General features: G+C 20.8%; 3 protein-coding genes and 1 pseudogene across 3 annotated transcripts, besides 1 other annotated feature; 2 read left to right on the plus strand and 2 right to left on the minus strand.

The window, feature by feature from the left end:
• Positions 1 to 222: 222 nt before the first annotated feature.
• On the minus strand, positions 223 to 1314 carry PBANKA_1400081 (BIR protein; the record flags this gene model as incomplete). The annotated part of the gene is made up of 3 exons (XM_034567312.1): positions 223 to 288; positions 378 to 1163; positions 1300 to 1314. 3 exons carry the CDS (start codon positions 1312 to 1314, stop codon positions 223 to 225), a joined length of 867 nt encoding a protein of 288 aa, XP_034423821.1.
• A 2603-nt stretch (positions 1315 to 3917) lies between these two features.
• Positions 3918 to 5068, minus strand: PBANKA_1400086 (BIR protein; the record flags this gene model as incomplete). Its single annotated transcript, XM_034567313.1, has 3 exons — positions 3918 to 4004; positions 4089 to 4946; positions 5054 to 5068. 3 exons carry the CDS (start codon positions 5066 to 5068, stop codon positions 3918 to 3920), a joined length of 960 nt encoding a protein of 319 aa, XP_034423822.1.
• Positions 5069 to 11011: 5943 nt separating this feature from the next.
• Positions 11012 to 19478, plus strand: PBANKA_1400091 (reticulocyte binding protein, putative; the record flags this gene model as incomplete). The annotated part of the gene is made up of 2 exons (XM_034567314.1): positions 11012 to 11063; positions 11203 to 19478. The coding sequence occupies 2 exons, from the start codon at positions 11012 to 11014 to the stop codon at positions 19476 to 19478; spliced, it is 8328 nt and encodes a 2775-aa protein (XP_034423823.1).
• A 1303-nt stretch (positions 19479 to 20781) lies between these two features.
• On the plus strand, positions 20782 to 22398 carry PBANKA_1400096 (annotated as a pseudogene).
• Positions 20782 to 22398: a sequence feature (fam-a protein, pseudogene).
• Positions 22399 to 24259: the final 1861 nt, after the last annotated feature.

Genomic DNA, 24259 nt, shown 5'->3' on the forward strand with positions numbered 1-24259 from the left:
TATAGTATATATGTTTAATTAGTGTTCAAATTATACAAAATTAAATGCAATATAATACTTAACTCTAACCAAAATATGTGTTCCACAAACATAACCCTGACCCATAAAATAAAAACTATATAAAAATTATGATCAAAATTTTGTTATTTCCAAATATAAAAATATCTTAAAGTATATTGATCGCTATTCTCAGGGTCATATATTAATTATCCATTTTTTTCTTTATTTTTTTAGCTTTTCTCTTAAATATTGTTTTTGAGCTCGTTTCCGAAATCCAAATAACGAATACTAATATAAAATGTTATGAAACATATGATATTTTTGTTAAAGTTTGTATATATATAATGAAAATAATTTTTTAATTCCTTATTATTTACCTTATAGGAGATTCCTAAAAAAAATGCTATTGCACCAAGTATCAATAAAACTGTAAATAATTTGTTTCCTATCAACGAACTTGATGATTTAACTTCAGACATTTGTGCAGAAATGTTTTCTGTTATCTCTGGAAGGGGTTTATAATCTTTACATTTATTTTTTAAACTATCATAATCACTTGATAAAGTGCACAATATTTGTCTATATGAACTGCCATCAATATTATTGGAATCTTTATTAAGTTTATTATATTTTTTAATAAATTCATCAGCTTTTTCTGAACATTTTGTGCAATTTGACGTGATTCCATCAAATGCAGAATACATTTCACATAATAATTTAAATGCATCATATAATTCAGATATTATATTATTATCCATGTCCTTATTCGTCAACTTGTGCCTTTTATTTATAAGGTCCTTATAACTATTATACTCCGTAACATCATTTATAGAATTTGTATACCTTTCATTATTTATAAATGTAGTATAAAAATAATTTAGACTGTTTTTTGCTTGATTTTCCTTTAGACTTAACATATAATTTAACCATAGCATAATGTAATCAACAATATTGATGTTACTTTTTGCAACAGACTTAAACAACTCAGAACTCCCAAAAAATTCATTAAAAAAATATAAACATCCAGCATTAACTCTTTCGAGATCACTCCCACAATTTTCGTTATCACAATACTTTTTAAAATGTTGATCATCTTTAAGTTTATAATTTTTATTATTCGAATCATATTCTAAATTCGTCGTTACATAAATGAAGTTACTACACTAAATAAACATTTTAAAAAAATTATTATAAATATGCATTATTGAAAATTTTGTTAAAATAAAGTTTAATGATATTTATATATAATACAATATCAAAAATGTAAAGGGAATTATTAGTATTAAAAAATGTATATACCAGATTTTTATCCATTGTGGTGAAATTTCATTTTAAATTTGTAAATTGAGTAAAATCATTCTGTTTTGTATACGTTGCTCCCAATGTGACGCAAATACTTCAACCCTATATATAACAACAGTTTGTAGTTAAATATATTATAACTTTTTAATAATTAAATTATTATACATAATAAAACAATATTATTAGTAAAGAAACGTTCTATTTCCGTTTATCATAATTAGCTAAATTACCTTAAATAGAGGGTCGATTAATACATTTTTGATTAAATATAGATATGATGCATTTTATACAAAAAATGCTATTCTTACTAACATCTGGAATAATTTTATTATAAAAATAAATATACTTTTATAATGAATTTAAAGTATGTTTGAACAGAGAAAAGGAATATATTAAATTTTTATATGTTTGCTTCTTATAATATATAATACTGTTTTTTCTAAAATTATATTATTACTATAATCCTTAAAAGTATATAAATAGTCATTTTTTAAAATATATTAAATATTTATACACTTATTTCTTATAATATATAATATAAACCTTTCTAAAATTATAACATTTATAAAATAAGTTGCATTGTTCCCTTTTTTAATTGCATATACATAATTTTAATATGATTTTTATTTAATATAAATAAGTTCATAATTCACCTTAATGAGTCCAATAATTTTATTTTTATTCCTATATAATTCAATTTATAAATATACATTATTGGGTGATTTTATAATATATTTCGCACATCTTCCCCTCGGTTTAAAACGGCAATTAGCACTAATACCGTATTTATTATGTTATTTATAAGCTTAATTAAGACTTTAAATGCATATTGTTTTTAAAATCATACTTAGTAAATATTAAATATATAACACATAAATAAGTATTGATGCAAATTTTAAAGTATAATAGAAAACTATGTGTAATTAAATTGTTATATTTACATTTTAGATAGGAGAGATAAGGGAATTATACTTTTTTAAGACAATTATGTAGCCATATAAAATTTACCTATTCTACATAGTTTAATTATACCTTATATTTTTTACCATTCAAACTTTCAATTAATGTATACATTAAAATTATTAATTAAAAATAACTTAGAATTATTAATTTTCTAAATATATAATTTTATTTTATATTTTATAATAAACTATATTTAGTTTTATGATGAAAAACAATATTTTAAGAAGACTATAAAATTATTAATATTATTTTGCTTGGTAGCGTTAATTCTAATATTGGCGAATTAAAGCTTACTTAAATAAGTGTTATAACATTTCATTTGATGTTTTGTGCATATAATTTTAAACTTATTACAAGTTTAATAATATATATCAATGTATTAGAATCAAATTAATTTAATGATTTTTTCGTATTTAATACTTTATCTATTGTTATTACTATTATGATACTGTGGTATATTAATGTATAGTACAACGAAACAATTAGTGCCCTCAATAAAAATCCTTTAAATCAATGAAGAATATTTTCGCATTTTATTGTTTTAAACTATATATTTTAGAAGGTATATCATATTGTAAAAATACTATATTTAAATTATAGATTTATATTTTGTATATACATAGTAACATAATAAAAATATTATTAGTTAAAATTAAATTAATTATTACATACATGTTCTATATACTTTGCATTAATATATATTTGTATATGCTTCTCAAATTTAACATATTTCAGGTTTTAGCCATTGATACAATATTATATATATTAGTACAACAACGCTAATTTTATATACCGAATTGTTTATAAGTATTATAACATTAAATTTTATTTATATATTTATATTTTAACTATTTTAAAATATAATTTATTTATACCTCAAAACTATCAAATTTATAAATTAATAGTGATTAATATATTATTATACCTTATGATAAATAAATTATGGCTCATAAATCAACTTTTATTAGTACTAATTAATTATAATATAAATGGAAAATACAAAAAGATAATAATAACTGCAATTAAAACTTAAAAAATATTAGAAGCATAATAATATTTTATAGACTATGTTACATTGTCGATTTTCGATCAATATTCCATGGATCTATATTTTATGAATATCTATTATTACAGTTCAGTCGGATAACATGATTTAAATTAAAGCAATAGTGGCATAAATAACAAGTTTTACTAAATAAAATTTTAATCAAATAAAGAAACATGTTATGATATCCATAATTTAATATAGCTATGGGTTATCAAGGCTTATATAATAGGCAATTATCATATAGAATAATATGAATTCATATATAGTCAATATCTATATTAATATATGCAATATAGACATTTTATTTTAATCATATTAAATCGGCATGAACACTCAATTGTATATATTATGCTTTATGGAAAATATGCTATATAACCCCTTTTACATTAATGGTTATATCCACTTTTGGGTTGCATATTTGGTCTTATGAACTATTTCTCGAAATTAAACATACAGGTATAGTGCATATATTAAATTAGTGTTCAAATTACAAAAAATTAAAGATATAATACTTAACCCTAACCCGAATACGGGTCCCACAACGTAAAAACTATATAAAAATTATGCAAAAATTACTCCTCAATAGGAAGTTTCTTAAAATATATTAATGATTCATTCTCTTCTTTATATTTTTTATTTTTTCTCTTAAATATTGTTTTTGAGCTCGTTTCCGACGTCCAAATAACAAATACTAATATAAAATGTTAAGAAACGTACGATTTGTTAATGCTTGCATATATATAATGAAATTTTTTTTTAATTCCTTATTATTTACCTTATATGAAATTCCTAAAAAAAATGATGTTACACCAAATATCGATAAAACTGTAAGTAATTTGTTTCCTATCGACGAATTTGATGGTGCAACTTCAGATGTTTGTGCAAAAATTTGCCCAGAGCTTTGTGCAGACGTTTGTTCAGAATTTTGTAAAGAATTAGTTGTAGAACTTTTTACAGGATTTTTTATAGTAATTTGTGTTGTTTTTATATCTGGAAGGGATTGAATATTGCTACATTTATTTTTTAAATTATTATAATCAGTTGATAAAACAGACAATATTTTACTATATGATGTATCTTCAATATTATGGTTATTGAGCTCTGCATATTTGTTAACAAAATTAAAAGCATTATCTGGTAGATTTTCATGTTTATTCATTGCAACATTACCATACATACTACATATTAATTTGGATGCATCATAAAATTTAGACAGATCTTCAATATTAATATTCAACAAATCACTTTTTGTATTTAATTCTTCATTAAGCTCTGTAAATTTACTGGATTCACTTATAAATTTTTCATATTTATCATTACTTTTTACATAACTAGTATAAAAATCGTTTATTTTGGTGAAACTGTGTTCTGAGTTTTGCTTTAATTTGTAACTAAACCATGAAATCATATGTATGAAAAATGCATTAATACTATTTATATCATGACTTTTATTTTTGGACATAGAATAATATTGTTCAAGTAACCATAAAAATCCAATCGTAATTTTTTCGAGTTCAGTATTGCAGTTTGCACTAGGGCAGTAATTTTTGAAACTCTGATTTCCATAAAAATCTAATGCAGTTTTGCCTGAGCCATCGGGTAAATACATCCTCAAAATATTAAAGTTTGAACACTAAGGAACCATTTAAAAAAAATGATAAAAATATGTATTAAAAAAATGATATTAAAATAAAACTTAATGAAGTTTGTAGGAAATATAATATAAAAAAGTGTATATACTAGATCATCATTCATTATGATGGAATATAATTTATAATCTCTAGGTTAAGGGGGTATCATATTATTTATATAAATATATATTAAAATAAGAAATACAATTATTTAACCCTATATACAACAATTATTTGTAGATAAAAATATTATTATTATTATTCTTAATTTCAATTTAAAATTAATATGGAATAATAATATAATATATTACTATAGTAATATTATATTTTTGTTTATGGTAGTTAAATTGCCTTGTTTTTGGGGGTGGGAGGTTTAATACATTTATTATCATATGTATATATAATATAATTTTGCGTAAATTGTTATCCTTAATAACACTCATATAAGACTATTATAAAAATTAAAGTAACATTGTAATAAATTTAGAATATATCTTCTTATAGATATTCTTTAATATAGAACATAAACAACGCCCTAAAACTTAAATACAGTATATATCTAAAAAATAAAAAGTTCTATTATTACTATAATCCTTAAAAGTATATAAATAATCGTTTTTTTAAATATATTAAATTTTTATATTCTTGTTTCTTATAATATATAATACTGTTTTTTCTAAAATTATATTATTTTCGAATTAAATTCCATTGCTCCCTTTGTTAATTACATATACATAATTTTAATATTGTTTTTATTTAATATGGATAAATTAATAATCCATTTTAATGAATCATATAACTATTTTTATTCCTATATAGTTCAATTTAGAAATATATATTATTATGTAATTTTATAATATATTTTGCACATCTTTTCCACGGTTTAAAACGACAATTATCACTAAATCAATGCTTATTATTCTATTTATAAGCTTAAATAAACTTTTGAATGTAAATAGTTTTTAAAATAATAATTATTAAATATTAAATATTAACAAATTAATAAGTATTGATGCAAATTTTAAAGTACAATAGAAAACTATGCGCAATTAAATTGTTATATTTACATTTTAGATAGGAGAGATAAGGGAATTATACTTTTTTAAGACAAGGATATGGCCATATAAGATTTATTTATTCTACATAGTTTAATTACACCTTATATTTTTTACCATTAAAACTTTCAATTAATGCATACATTAAAAATAACTTCGAACTGTTATTATTCTAAATATATAGTTTTCTTTTATATTTTAATAAGTAATTTTTAGTTTTATGATGAAAAACTATAGAATTATTAATATTATTTTCCTGGTAGTGTTAATTCTAATATTACCGCATTAATGCATACTTAAATAAATGTTATAATATTTCATTTAATCTTGTATTCATACAAGTTTTATCTTATCATACCTTTAATGATATATGTGATGAATTTATATCCATGTAGTGTATCAACTAGAAATATTATATTTGTTCGTATTTAATACGTTTATCTATTGTTACCACTATATCACTGTATAGTACAACGGAATAATTAATGCGCTTAATAAAAGTACTTTAAATCAATGTATAATATTTCCTTGTTTCATAGTTTTTAAATTAAGTATTTTAGAATATATCTTGTTTTGTAATAACAATATATTTAAATTATAAATTTAGAGTTTTTATATATATAATAACCTAATAAAAATATTATTAATTCAAATTAAATTAATTATTACATAATTTTTCTATATACTTTGCATTAATATATATTTGTATATGCTTCCCAAATTTAACATATTTCTGTGCTTGAACATTGATACAATATTATATATATTAGTACAATAACGCTAATTTTATATACCGAATTGTTTATAAGTATTATATCATTAAATTTTATTAATATTTTAACTATTTTAAAATATAATTTATTTATACCCCAAAGCTATAAAGTTTAAAAGTTAATAGTGATTAATCTAATGTTATACCTTATGATAAATAAATTATGGCATATAAAGCAATTTCTATTAATACTAATTAATTTTAATACAAATGTAAAGGAAATACAAAAAGATAATAGTAACTACAATTAAAACTTAAAAAATATTGTATATATAGTTCAATTTTTTATGTATTACTAAAAATATTAAAAGCATAATAATATTTTATAGACAATGTTATATTGTCGATTCTCGACCAGTATTTATGTATCTTATTTTATGATTACCTATTATATATTTGTAATATGTTTAATTAATATTAAAAACACACATATTAATCCGAATATATATTGTAATGTAGATGAATATTCAAAATGAATTTTACTATAATTCGCTCTCAGCCTCATATATAATGCTATTATTACAGTTAAGTTGGTATAATATAATTTAAATTAAAGTATTTGTAACACACTTTATAAACTTTACTAAATATAATGTTCATCAAATAAAGAAATATATTATGTTATTCATAATTCATTATAGTCCCTGATTAACAAGCTTTATATAATAGGCAATTATGATATAGAATAATATTAATTCATATGTAGCCAACATATATATTAATATATGCAATGTGAGATTTTATTTTAACCATATTAAATCGATATTGACACTCAATTATATATATTATAACTTATGAAAAAATGCAATGTGGTCCTTTTCATATTAACGACAGTACCCCTTTTTTGGTTGCAGATTTAGACATCATCTTGAGGTTAAACATACAGAAATGGTACATATATTTAATCATCATTTCCAAACCAATAAATATTATTAAATTATAAAAAATTAAATAAAGATACAATTAATAACAATAACCCAAAACATAGATTCTATATAACAAAATTATAACTCGTACAGACCCCTACCCCTTATATATAATAATAAAATATATGTTTAAACATATAATAAAAAATATATAATATATATTTTAATTCATCATTTAATTGAGTTTGTAATTTAGGAAAATTACTACAAAAATATCTAACTCCTATTTTGACAATAAAAATTTAAGCTAATACTTCATAATATGATACAGTTACGAAAACCATGCTGAAAAAATGGTTTCCCAAAACATTAACTTTTTTATTTATTTGCATTACATTACTATCCTATAACATGTGTTTTCTTTTTTCCGTTGCATGAATATAAAACATTTTCAAAAAAAAACAATGGTGCAATTTATTTATTTTATTGAGCTTCCTTAGCATAATTCATATTAAAACTTTTTAACAAGTGAAATAAATTTAAATAATGGGAAATTGTCATTCATCCATATTCGCATAAAAAGGTTATATCATATTTTAAAAATTGTTTTACATTAACATTACTACTTATTAATAATATCAACTATTTTTAACTTAATGCATTTTTATTAAAACTATTTTGTTTTTTATATTCTTTAGTTAATGATCTATATTTTTTGTTGTACTTCATCTTTTATTTATGAATGTTCTTCTCCTTTATGCCTTTTTATTTTTGTGAATAAACTTCTCTTATAGTGGAACTAAAACTTCCAACTAGCATATATTTATTTTTAAAATATCATCGTCGTTTGTTTCTAGGTTTCTATCTCCACGCTTCTTAAACATTGTATTTTGTATTTGGGTTTTCACTATTACATTACGATTTTCTAATAGTAGCAGGTTTAAATTGGCTAGAATAAAATAAACTACAAACTATTTTTCATTTTTAACCTTTATTTTATGAATTAACAAAAACTTTAATAATTGACGACGATTATATATATTTCCTCAATTTAGAAAGTATAATTAAACATTATTTGAATATGAAAATAAGAAATACATTATTTATATGCACGTTTGTTTTTTTAATAATCTTAAGTATTATTTTAGTTATAAGGGCATGCTTCAAATTAAGCTAATCATTTATATTTATTTTTCTATAGACAGAAAAAAAGAAGTAATGCACTAATAATACGAAAACAATCAAACATATTTAATATTTATTGTGCGTAAATGGATATAAGAAATGCTATAGCTTTTGAATCGGGATAACTTAAAACTAATAAAAAAAATGATTTTATCTTGTCTTTCGAATGTGTTTTTATAATTTTATTTAACAATTTTTGATAAACCAAAAAAAAACAAAATGGAAAAATATAATAAATCATAAAATACGATAAAACCATAAAATATAAATAATTTTATAGAGTATTCATATGGAAATGTATGTAAATTTGTTAATATTTCCAATGTTTCCAGTTTTAATTGAAAATATACGCGAACTTTGGAGAGAAAAAAATATATATAAATGTAATAATATGCACACCGATTAGATAATAGTTTATTTGCCAATTACACATGCATAAAAATCATGTTTATTTATTTATTATTACTACTATTTTATTATTGTATATTACAGTGGTCTAATTAATGAATACAATCGATTACTTTAAACCAATCTATAACATTCCATTTATAATTTTTTTAAAATAATGTATTTATAATAATATATATATTCTAATAAAAACGATATATTTAAAACATATATTTACGAATTTTTATATCTATAATACCATAAAATATAGTTAAAAACAAATTAATTGCTATACAAATTTTCTATAAAATCTGCATTCACATATAAATATATTAAGTTACCCGAATCAAATAATATTCAGTATTTAATCATCAATAAAAATTAAAAAATATATACAGAAAAATAATTTTAATTTTATATGCTCATTTTAATTCATTATTACAAACAAAATATATTATGAAAAATTACAAATATTCTTATATTATACCCATTTTAAAATATATTAATTTTATATAAATTTACACTTCTCAAACTATATATGTGGGCCTATTAAAATAAAAAAATAATTTTAACAATATAATGTTATACCTTTATGAAAAATAAATTAAACCATATAAACCATTTTTACTATATTATTCGAAAATTAACAAAAAATTTAAATAATTAAATTCAAAAAAATGTATTAATATAATTAAATTTTCCATTATTTATTATTCATATATTTATAATACATTTTTATTTTAAGATATATAATTAAGTGTAGGCAAAAATATAATAATTACCAATTTGGGGATAATTTATAAAAGTTGTTATATATGATTAACCAAAAATTACCATTAAAATATAATATACCAATATTATACATTAATAATGTTTAATTTATATGAGCTCATCAAATTTTAATATTAAATTTTATGATATATTTTTTATTTACAGTATTATTTTTGTGTTAGTGTTTATACATATTTTATGTGCTCAAAATTTTCTCTTTATCTAGAGGTTAAAAATTCAGGTTGTAAGACATTTTTTTTATATTTTTTACTTATATATTTAAACAATTTATTATTTATATATATTGTTTAATAAATATGAGATCAATAAATATTATCAAACTTTACAAATTTTATTAAAACGAAATTCTACACAAAACCTGGGCAGCATCTTAATCTGTGTTTTATATACATGGCACTAATTATTTATTCTAAAACCGAAACATGGCGAGTTTTTATTTGAATTATATAGTAGTTTTTAATTAAAATCACTATTGAATTTCTGCATGAAAAAAGTGAAATAAAAATGTCTTTATTCCGAATTACTATTTCCCTTTATTTACATATCATTCTAATTTTTTTTAATTCGTGTAAATTTTTTTGGCCTTTTAAATTTTTGTCAGCACACATTTATCTTAAAAAAAGTTATAATGCAATTATTAAATTTTTTATTTATATAAATTTAAAAAAAAATGAAAGTATAATTATTTAATTCCCTTTTTTTTATCTACACACCAACAAACAAATTGCTAATTTTTAATTATTGGTTATAACTGTAATTTTTAATTTAAAAATTTTATTTAGTGGAAAATAATTTGTTTTATATATTTTCACAAATATTTTTTATTTATATATAAAAATGAAGAATATTATATTTAAATAAAATGATCGAAAAGTAAAAACTTAAAATAATTAATGTAGAACAAAATTAATATAAGAAATAAAATAAAATCAAATAAAAATATCAAAAATATAGAAGAAACATATATATAATATATTTTTTTAACTCAAAAAAATGTGTTATATTTAACCATGAAAAAATATATTTATATTATTAGTTTGGCTGCATTTTATATTTTCTCCGGTAATAATAGAGATCTTTAACAAATTATTTCAATTCGTGGTTTTACATATTTTATTTAATATATGTGTATGTATTAATTATGCAAATTTGTATATTCCTATACTAATATTATTTAATTTTTTTCACAATTAATATGCAGATATAATATGTGGAACCCAAATTAAGAAAAATAAAAACAAACATGCCCCAAAGTCAAACAATTATAATCCATACCATAATTTAAAAGAAAGTGATTTTAATAATTCAAACTTTTCAAATGAAAAACAATATAATAATAAAAATAATTTCATTAATAATGAAAAATATATACAGCCATATTTAATAAATAATAACACCTTTCAAAATAAAAAAGACATAAACAATACAAAACTCACATTATATAATGAATATAATAAGACAAATAATCTTGATGATTTTAGAAATTTTAATCATGAACATGAAAAAACAAATAACAGGCTAATTGAAATTAATAAGTCTTTTTTACAAATAACCTATATATCTCGAATAAATAAAGATACATTAAATACGGTCGATACTATATATGGTGTAAATGATGATGAAAGCGTATTGAGTTTTTTTTATAAACCTCTATATTCTGCTAAATATATTAAAAAAATGTTAGAAAAATTAAATATATTATCTAATTACACTGTTCAAAATAAATTGAATAATAATCATGATACGGTTCTTAATGAAGTCATAGAAACAAACAAATCATGCAATGACAAAAAACAGGAATTAATAAATAGATTGAGCAATATACACAATTCTTTTTATAATGCTTATAATGACCCTTCGAAGGATGACTATAATTTATATACATTATCAAAAACAAATTTTGTAAATTGTTTAAAAAATGAATTTGAAAAAATAAAAAATAAACCAAATGATATTATTTCATATGAAGAAGACGTATATAAAAATAACTGTAAAAATAGCAGCAAAATCAATAGTCATCCTCAGAATAATTCTGAATTTTGTAAAACTGTGACGCGTCTCGGTTCAAATTATGAAAGAGATTGGAAGGTTCCCAAAGATAACGAAGTAATTCCATTTATAGATTTTCTAATAAACGAATTAAAACAAAACAATAATCTAAAGACTCTTGTACCAAAACTAGAATTTATAAAAAAACAATTCGAGGATATTAAAAATAAACATGATAAATATATAAAAATGTGTAAAGAAAAAGAGGTCTTTGTGAAAAAATGTACCAACACCACTATTGATAATAAAAATTGTGATAAACATTTTAATGAAATTAAAAAAATAGCCGAGTCATATAGTATTTTAGATTATAATTATACAATTCTAGAAAATTTAGAATCAATAAGTATTACTTATAAGTATTCCTTAATACACTTTTTTAAATCACTAGGGGGATTATTAATAGACAAAGTAGATTCAAATGAAAATATAATAAAAAACGATGGTATTTATGATTTTGATTTGATTACACCCAAAAATAAATTAAGCTCATTAGAAACTGAATTAAATAAAATATTTGAAAATAAATGGAATGTTTATAAAAGTAAAAAAGATCTTGACAAATTCAATGATACAATAAAAAATATAATATTATCAATTATATCACTTATGGATAAATTTAAAGTTTTGAATACGTCTATGATAAATTTAAGAAATGATGGAGTTACAAACAAATTTAATATTATTTCTCAAATCAAAAATAAATTAAATGTACATACTTATGAAGAAAGGAAGAAAGGGTTTCAAGCTTCTCTCATATTAGCAAACAATTGGGAAACGGAAAAAACCAAAATACTAACGGAATTAAAAAAAAAAAATGAAGAAACTATTCAATTGGAAATAAAAATTAAAGAACTGATTAAACAAATAACAGATATTGTAGAGGAACAAAAAATAGTGAACAAGTTAAAATTAGAATTAATCGATAAAATAAAAGACATAACTGAGAAAATTGAATATGTTAAAAAATCAGTTGAATTAAAGAAAGAAATTGAAAAAAATAATACATACATTGATGAATTATCTAAGCAATCACCATATCAAATTACGGAATATATAGAAAAAAAAAATACAATGTATAATACAATAAAAGCATATTTCGACCAAATTTATGAAGGTGACATTGATACATTTTACAATAAATTGTCTTCTATAGTTAAAGAAAGTTCCATTGATAATACAGAAGACAAAACGAAACTTGAAGATTTAAAATCGAAAATAGATAATGTATATAATAAAATCGAAAACATGAAAATTGAAACAGTTAAATCACATCTAAATAATATAGAAACTAGCAACAAACTATCAGAAACAATTTTGGAGATAAAAAAATATATATATGAAGAAATTATCAAAGAACTAAATAAAACATCAGAAGACTTTGAAAATAAAGAACAAGAACTATCAAATAAAATAAGTGACTACGATAAGAAACGTGATCAATTAAGTGAATATAAATCTAAAATGCTAGAAATCAGAAATCATTATAATAGTCAAATTAATATAGACAATGCAAAAGAAGAAGAAGCCAAGCAAAACTATGACAAATCCAAAGAACATATGACAATAATATCAACTAACGAAGATGAAATATCAAAACTCATCAATGAAGTAAACACTATGAAAGACGAAATTTTAAGTAAAGTAAATAAATATATTGATTTTGACAAAAATTATAAAGAAAATGTCGATTCAGAACACAATAAATTTACTGATTTAACAAATAAAATAAAAGCAAAAGTTTCGGATGAAAAATTAACCATATATGAAAAAAAATTTAATGATAATAAATCTTTAATTAATGAAACAAAAAACTCCATTGAAGAGGAATATCAAAACATTAATACCCTTAAAAAAGTAGATGGGTATATAAAAGTATGTGAAAGGACTAACGAGTCAATAACAAATTTTCGTAGTAAACAAACTACATTAAAAGATAAATTAAATCAAAATATTAAAACCGTAAAGGAAACTAATTCAATAGAAAATTCTTATATAGAAAAGTTTGAAAAAATATTAACAGATAAAAAGACAGAATTAGAAATAAAATTCATAGAATTGTCTTTAAATAATCACGGATCAAATAACAATGAATTGCTAAAATATTTTAATGATTTAAAAGTAAATTTAGGAAAAAATAAAGAAAACATGTTATATCATGAGTTTGATGAAAAAGAAAACGCCATTAATAATATTATACAAAAAATCGAAGACATAAATAAAAATATTTCAAATATCGAAGCAGCAATTTATACATCCATTTATAATATTAGTGAAGAAATAGAAGATGAAATTGGAAAAAATATAGAATTGCTAAATACTCAAGTACTTAAAAAGGTAAATGAAAACGTAACAAATTTGAATGAAATAAAGGGAAAATTAAAACATTATAATTTTCGAGATTTTGGTGAAGAAGAAAATATAAAATATACTAATGAAATTAACAAAATTAAAGATGATATTAAGACTGTAAACCAACAAATCGATAACCACATAAATAAATTAGAGGATATAAAAAAAAAATCAGAAAGCTATGTTGGTGAAATGAAGGCACAAATAAATACATTAGAAAAAGTAAAAGGCACCGCAATATCTAACGATAATGTAGAAGGAATAGAAAATAAACAAAAAATCATAGTAACCAAAATAGACAAAAAAAAAAATATATATAAAGAAATAAATAAATTGTTAAATGAAATATCAGAAATAGAAAAAGATAAAACTTCGTTAGAAGAATTAAAAAATATAAATTTATCATATGGAAAAAGTTTAGGCAAACTATTTTTGGAGCAAATTGATGAAGAAAAGAAAAAGGCTGAACATACGATAAAAACAATGGAAGCATATATAGATGATCTTGATAATATAAAAAAAAAATCAGAAGAAATAGAAAAGGACATGAAGATAAAAATGGACATAAATAAGGAAATGGAAGTGCTTAAAATATCACATGATGACGAAAAAAATTATCACACTAAAAGTAAGAATCATGAAAAAAGTATTTCTGATATCCATGATAAATCTTCAAAAATTATACAAGAGTTTTCTAAGGAATCAGATATAAATGATATTAAAAACAAGTTACAGGAAAATGTTTCAGAATCTCAAAAGCATAATAGTGATATTAATCAATATTTAAGCAAAATTGAGAACATATATAATATTTTAAAATTAAATAAAATCCAAAAAATTATTGATAAAGTAAAAGAATATACTGATGAAATTGAACAGAATAATAAAAAAATAAATGATGAATTAAATAATTCAAAAACACTAATTAAAAACCTCGAAGAAAATTCAAGTTTAAAAGAATGCCAATCGAAAATAGAGTCAACCGTAGATGATAAAGATATTGATGGATGTATAAAGAATATTACAGATATAAAAACTTATATTTTAAACGAAGAAAATAATATCAACACTTATTTTAAAAATGCCGAAGAGTATAATAAAATTGTATTATTAAACTTTAATAATATAGAAATGGCGGATACTAAATCGCAATACATATTAAACATTAAAACAAATAATGGCACAAATAGCCATGATTATAATATCAATGAATTGAAAGAACACAAACATAAGTCTAATGGATATAAAGATGAGGCTGATAAAAATACACAAACAATCAAAAAAAATAAGGAATTATTTGAAAAATATAAACAAGATGTAACCGTACTTTTAAATAAATATTCTGCATTAGCATTAAAAAATAAATTTGATAAAACAAAAAAAGATTCAGAACAAATCATAAAGGAAATAAAAGAAACACACAAAAATTGTATATCGCAATCAGACAAATCTGAACAAAAAATGAATGAAATAAAAAACGAACAAATTCATATTGAAGATGAAGTCGCTAACAATGATAAATCTAATAAAGCAATAACAGATATTAAAATATCCGTAGAGCCATTCGAAACAAAATTCTTAAAAATAAATGATATAAGAAAAAAATCAGATGGTTGTTTAAAAGAGACCGAAAATATAGAGAAACAAATATCAACTTTATCTATAGATAGTCAAGAAACAAAACTAAAAGAGAACGGGGATAAATTAAATACCCTTGAGAAACTTTTCGAATCTCTCAAAAACCAAAAAAAAAATATTGAAGACCAAAAAAAAGAATTAGATGAAGTTAATTCCAAAATTGAAAAAATAGAAAGCGATGTAAACCAGCATAAAAAAAATTACGAGATTGGAATTGTAGAAAAAATAAATGAAATCACCAAAGAAAATAAAAACCAAATTGAATCAACAAAAGAATTAATAAAACCAACAATAGAGAATCTAATATCTTCTTTTAACACTAATGATTTAGAAGGTATTGACACTAATGAAAACTTGGAAAAATATAATAAAGAAATGAATAACATATATGAAGAATATATTAAATCATACAATCTAATAACAGATTATTTAGAAACGGTTTCAAAAGAATCCATAACATATAATCAAATTAAAAATACACGAATCACCGCACAAAGTGAACTCTTAAAAAATATAGAAAATGTAAATAAAGTCAAATCCTATTTAGATTATATAAAAGGAAATGAATTTGATAGAATAGTCACATATTTTAAAAACAAATTAAATACAGTGAATGATAAGTTTAAAAACGAATATTTAAAAGTTAACGAAGGGTTTGATAATATTTCAAACTCTATTAATAATGTTAAAAATTCAACTGATGAAAATTCATTATTAGATATACTAAACCAAACAAAAGAAATATATGCAAATATTGTCAGTAAAAAATATTATAGTTATAAATATGAGGCAGAAAACATATTTAGAAATATTTCTAAATTAGCAAATTCTTTAAATATTCAAATAAAAAACAGCTCTGGGATAGATTTACTTGAAAACATTAATATAGCTATATTACCTTACTTGGATTCCCAAAAAGAAGATACGCTAACCTTTATTCCATCTCCCCAAAGAATATCAGAAACATATACAAAAATAAGCGATTCTTACAATATTCTTCTTGATATATTAAAAAAAAGTCAAGAATTGCATAAAAAAGAACAACAAACATTAAATCTTATACTCGAAAACCGACGTTTATATGAAAAAGTCCAAGCAACCAATGAGTTAAAAGACACATTAAGTGATTTAAAAAATAAAAAAGAACAAATATTAAATGAAGTTAAACTACTTTTGCATAAATCTAACGAATTAAACAAATTATCATGTAACTCTCAAAATTATGATACCATTTTAGAATCGTCAAAGTATGATCAAATCAAAGAAAAAAGCAATAATTATAAACAGGAAAAAGAAAAACTTGGGATAGATTTTGATGTAACAGCTATGGAAGAAAAATTTAATAATGATATTAAAGATATAGAAGAGTTAGAAAATAATTACAATTCTTCAGAGGAAAATAGTTACAATTCTTCAGAGGAAAATAATTACAATTCTTTAGAGGAAAATAATTACGATTCTTCAGAGGAAAATAATAATATTTTACAATCTAAAAAAAAACTAAAAGAACTAACTAACGCATTTAATACTGAAATAAAACAAATTGAGGATAAAATAATAGAAAAAAATGATTTAATTAATAAATTAATAGAAATGAGAAAGGAATGCCTACTTTTTACATATACAACATTAGTTGAGACTCTTAAAATCAAAATAACTGATTACTCAGAATTCATAACATCTGCAACGAAATTTTCAAAAGAATTTTTAAAATACATTGATGATACTTCCAATACTTTAAATGATGACATAGACGCATTGCAAATAAAATATAATTTAAATCAAACAAACAAATATGTAAAAAGTATGTTTGCAGATGCAACTAATGATAATAATAATTTAATAGAAAAGGAAAAGGAAGCAACTAAGACAATCAACAATTTGACCGACCTATTTACAATAGATTCAAATAATATCGATGCCGATACATTACACAATAATAAAATACAAATGCTTTATTTCAATTCTGAACTTCATAAATCAATTGAATCCATAAAACAACTTTATAAAAAAATCCATGTCTTTAAATTATTAAATATAGGTCACATTAATGAAAAATATTTTGATATATCCAAACAATTTGATAATATTTTACAGCTGCAGGAAAATCAATTAACAGAAAATTTAAATAGTTTAAAGAAAATTGGTCAAAACATTTCTGATAAAAAAGATCAATTCCTTCATGCACTAAGTGAAACTCCAATTCCCAACTTCAATACACTTAAAGAGATATATCATGATATTGTTAATTATGAAAGTCATATAGATGAAATAAAAAATATTAGTAATAAAGAAAACGAAAATATAATCTTATATATAGACACAATTACCAAATTAAAGGAAAAAGTCCAAAGAATTTTAAATTTTGTTACAACTTATGAAAATGATAATAATATAATCAAACAACATATCCAAGACAATGATGAAGATAATGTATCAAAAATTAAAGAAACTTTAAAAACCACAATTCAATCATTTCAGGAAATTCTAAATAAAATAGATGAAACAAAAGCTCAATTTTATGGTAATAACAATATAAATAATATTATATCTACCATATCACAAAATGTAAATGATGTTAAAAAACATCTTTCTAAGGATTTAACTATAGAAAACGAACTCATCCAAATACAAAAGAGTTTAGAAGATATTAAAAATTCTACTTATGAAATCAGAAGCGAACAAATAACCAAATATATCAATACTATAAACAATTATGTTGAGCAACAAACTAAACACATCCAAAATAATCCAAATAAAGACGAAATAGACGATATAATACAAAAAATCGTCAATTATAATAAAGAATCAGAAATAAAATTACCCACCATTATAGATAATAAAAATAACGTTACATCAATAATTTCTCATATTAACAAAGTAATTAATTTAATAAAATCAGAATATAATAACAATAATAATGTATCATATAATGTTGCCAAAAAGCATGAAGAAGATGCCAATAACATAATTCGTGATTTAGATACGAGTCAAAACATGGTTAATAATTTAATACAGAAAAATTTAAAAATTATAAACGATTTAAAAAATAGAAAGCAGGAGATGGAAAATCGTAATAATTTACATGCTATTAATAGGCAACAAGAAATAACACAAGCAGAACATATTAACAATACATATCATCATGATATTAATGATACAAACAATATAAATAAAAATCACCAATACTCAAGCTCAGATAGAAAAAACTCTTCCAAAACAAAAGATACAGGAAATTCGGTTAAATATGCCGGAGCAATTACACTAGGTTTAGTAGCATACTATGTAATTATAAGAACAAAAGAAAAAAAGGATAAAGATGAAATGGAATTCGATAAATCTACAAGTTTTTATGATGAAAATGAAAATAAAAATGAAAGTGACCTTTTTAAAAGAGAAGATGAAATTATAGAAATAGATATGAATGAAGATTTATGATTTAATTAAAAACCATTTGTCTATAAAAGTTAATATTATAGGGAATTTACAACTACAAATAACAAAAAGTATTTTATATGAATATTTACCATATTAATGCAACAATTTTATGTTTAAAATATTTTTTGTATTACGCATACAAATGCTAATTGTTGAATGTTATATATTTAAACACATTTATAAATTGTAATTTATAATACCAAATTAATACATCAATGGGTATTATAATTACATACAAAATAAAATCACATAAAAAATTTCCCATTATGTTTTAAATATTTGCAATTTTACATTTTTTTTTGTTTTTGTTTTTTTTGTTTCAATCCTTATTATATAAATATTTGTTTTGCATATAAAAACATATTTTATAATTCACACTAATTTACATAACAAAATGGGTATCAATACTATTAAGGATACATCATTTTTATCAACTTAAGAATTAAATTGCAAACATTTTATTTAGTAAATTTGAAATTAAAAATAATAAAAAATATCACATAAAACAGGATTTATTATAAATTTTATGATGAATTTGTAATATTATTATTGTAGTTGTGCAATTGCAACCATAATAAGCAATTTAACCTCAAATTAGTCTCTTTTAATGCTTAAAATGTAAAGACATGCTTTATACCAAAACTAATGAAAAAAACACCAAAACTATTACTTTTATATAATCTTATTATAATGTATTTCTCCCATAATCGCTTATTCATTGGCATATGTATCCACAAATATCATCATATTCAAATCATATATATCAAATTTTATATTAAAGTTAATATATTTTTTATAATCATTCCTATTTGCATTTTAAATGGTAGTTTTGCTATCAGTTACACACAATTGGTAGTGTATAATATTGCTTTTGTTCGATGTCTTGCAAATATAAGGTATATTAACCCCATATGTATGAATATCTTACAAATTTTAGTTTTTATTTTAGCTTAACGAACCATGATAAAAAGTTTGTGTATTCATAATGCAATATATATAATATTTATATTATTTATTTTTTGATATTCAGTATTGGGGAGACCATTGGTTTTTATTGTTTTCTTATAAAGAACAATTTAAATAAAAAATATATTGAATTTATAAATTCAATTAAGTATGCGCATTAATAATTAAATAGTCGTATTAATCTTTATTTTTTTAAATAAATATTAATTTTTAACAATATTCTTGGATGATCTTTTGCTTCCTTTTTAATTATATTTGTACAACTTTTCGTGTTTTATATTTAATTTTTTTTAAAAAATCCTAATATATTTTTAACGTTTTATTTATCATGTCCAAAATGAATAAAGGATACATTAAAATTTGGGTTTCTCTTTTAACCGTATTCATATATATGAGCCGTAAAACCCTTGCAGCTGAACTTTCTCTAGAAAAAGTTACTCTAGGCAAATTTGTGTAATCAAATAGGACAATATATGTGTTTCATATAAGAGAATATTATATACATATTTATGTAAATACACACCTGTATAACTTTGGATAGTTAGTATACCATTTTACAAATTATTTTTTTTATAAATTATTTTTTTTACAAATTATTTTTTTTACAAATTATTTTTTTACAAATTATTTTTTTTACAATTAAAAATGTAAATATTAATTAAAAATATATCCATTTTGGCCAATGATGAATCGGATAAAGGACATGAACAAAACACCCCACTATTATGCACAGATCCTGAAGAAATTGAACAAGCAACAAAACGTATGAATATACCTGAGTCACTTTTACAACACCATGGTACAAATACAGATAATTACGATTTAATTACTGATATTGATTTTGATACAAATATATATTTTAAGAAACATGAAAATGCATACATTGAAAAACTTAATTTTAAAATTCGAACCCCCGATAAAATATGAATTAAAGAGAAAAATATTACAATCTATAAAGTTAACCCAAAATAAAAAAATTATTATATATTTTTTGCCATTAGTATAATGATATAGTAAACAAACTATGGAATCCACATGGTGATCAATATTATGATGAAAACTTTATTAATGGTATACAAAAAAAATAATCATTCTATTTAATGCATGGTTGTTACTCCTTATGCGTCGTTTCTTGCTTTATTATTTCCAATTTTATATGATCCAAAATTGGGGTTTTTATTGTGCTAATTCCATAGTATTTTATTTTTATGTATCCAATTTTATAATTTTTTTAGGAAGAATTACTCATATATATAATCCAAATTTAATAATCATACAACAACGTTACCGAAATCCTACGCAATCATCTCCAAAATATCCTTATGCTTTAGCCACAAAAGTTGAAGTAAAAATTATTTCTGTTCATATTAAATGATTGCACCATAATTTATACAAATGATGTATTTTTATATCCATTTTGTAGATATCAAAAGACACAACTATAATGGTCTGTGGTTCAACAAATATAAATGACCACAACAATGCCAATCAAAAAACATATATAAACACAATCTCCGAATTTTCAAATTCATTAAAAATTGATATTGATTCGGAAGAGGATATTAAAAAGGAAAAATTAGAAAAATATATTTTAACTTATCTGGATTTATAATTAAAAAAAAGACGAATTAATTGATATTACCTATGTTACCTCTGTAAAGCAATATAAACAATTTAATAGCATAATAATCTTATTTCATCATTTATTTTACATTTTTATTGCGTTATTCTCATTTTAACATTTATCAAAAAATATACTCTGGATAAATACACATATTTATAATATATGATATCCATCTTCCAAAAAATTGAAACATTTCTTATATACATTTATCCATTTTTTTCGTAGATGAATGTGAATGCCCCTTTTGTCCCAATGTTTATTAATATACTAAATAAAGCATCAAAATTGATAGTTATTATGCACTTAAAAAATATTTTTTATAATGTATAAACATATATTTCCCATTGTATCTTTTAAACAATTTAATATTCTGATACATATATTAAAAAATTCATTTGTTTTCATGGATGACACCTATTTTAAATTACCATCACAAAACCTCTTTTTTCCGTTTTATGAATTCTTACTTTGTATATAATTTGCTCATATATTCTTTATATAAAGATTCATATGCAGGTATTTAATTTTGTCAACAGACAAATATAAGTGTTATAATTTGTGCAAATATTTTATTTACGCCCATTCTTTCATTTAATGTTCATCATACCTTTTTCTAATATAATGCAAATTTTGGTCAAATCATAGTATTTGAAAATTAAATTACATTGTCCTATTTTCTAAGTGTATATGCATAACTTTTAAATTATTATTAATATATATAATTTTTTTTTTAATTCTCTTCAATAACTTTATTTACATCCAAAATTTTCTCTACACATAAATTTTATTTATTAATATTTTATGGGCGTAATTTATCTATCTTTATATAGGTTTAAAAACCTATAGAGCGCGGAATATAAACTATTCAATATAATTCAATTTTAAACAAACCATGATATATAAAGAGGTTTTAAAAAGGTATTTAATATATATTATTCTTTTTCACACACATTAACTATTTAATGTATAAATAAATGCTAAATATTATTTAAAATTATAAAATAAAATAAACGTAATTATTATGATTCCATTTACTTTTAAATTAGTATTTTTATAATATTAACATAACTTTTGACTAGTTGATAATTATAAATTTTAAAAGCAATACAACATGAGTTACTATTTTAGGTTCATATTGATACGTGTAACCTAAAATGTATTATGTATTGAATATTTTTAACGAACATTATGGAATTATTAATATTATTTTGATTGGTACGGTTAGTCTAAGGTTATCGCATTAAACATACTTAATAAACGTTATAATATTTCATTTGATCTTATATGCACGCAATTTTAATTTTATCATATCTTTAATCATATATATAATGAAGTTATACCCATGTAGTGTGTCAAATTAACATAATATATTTGTTCCTATCTAATACGTTTATATACTGTTATTACTATTATTATGTTGCTGATATATCACTGTATAGTACAACGGAATAATTAATACCCTTAATATAAATACTTTAAATCAATGTAGAATATGTTCGTGTCTCATTGTTTTAAATTATTACACTTTGGAACATATATTATATTTAAATTATAAATTTAAAGTTTGTATATATATAATAACCTAATATAAATATTATTAGTCCAAAGAAAATTTATTATTATGTGCCTTTTCGATAAAATTAATATTATTATTTAATTATATGAAATTTACACAATAAAACAATATTACAATATTAGTTATTAGTGTAGTATTTTATTAGATTATATAAACAGGCATATAATAATAACGCTATTCTATCTATCATATTATTTATAATTTAAAAAAAAATTATTATAAAAATTATTAAACAATTTATTAGGTATTTTATTAGAAAAATCACTAGACAAATTGTTAGAAAAAATATTAGGCAATATATTAGAACAAAATATGATATGAAATTTTATTAATATACTTATCTTTTAACTATTTTAAAATACAATTTATTTATACCTCAAATCTTTAAAATTTAAAAATTAATAATGATTGATCTAATATTATGCTTTTGTAGTAAATAAATTAATGTATATAGAACGATTTATATTATTTGAATTTAAAACATTAGCATAAAATTATACTATACATAATCGAAAATTAAAAGGATAGTATACATATATCTATAATACAATTTCTTATTAATATGGATATTTTTATTGATTATTAAAAGTGTTAGATGCATAAAATGCCTTTTAT

This window comes from Plasmodium berghei (assembly GCF_900002375.2).
Source record: "Plasmodium berghei ANKA genome assembly, chromosome: 14".
In the NCBI taxonomy this organism is placed as follows: Eukaryota; Apicomplexa; class Aconoidasida; order Haemosporida; family Plasmodiidae; genus Plasmodium; species Plasmodium berghei.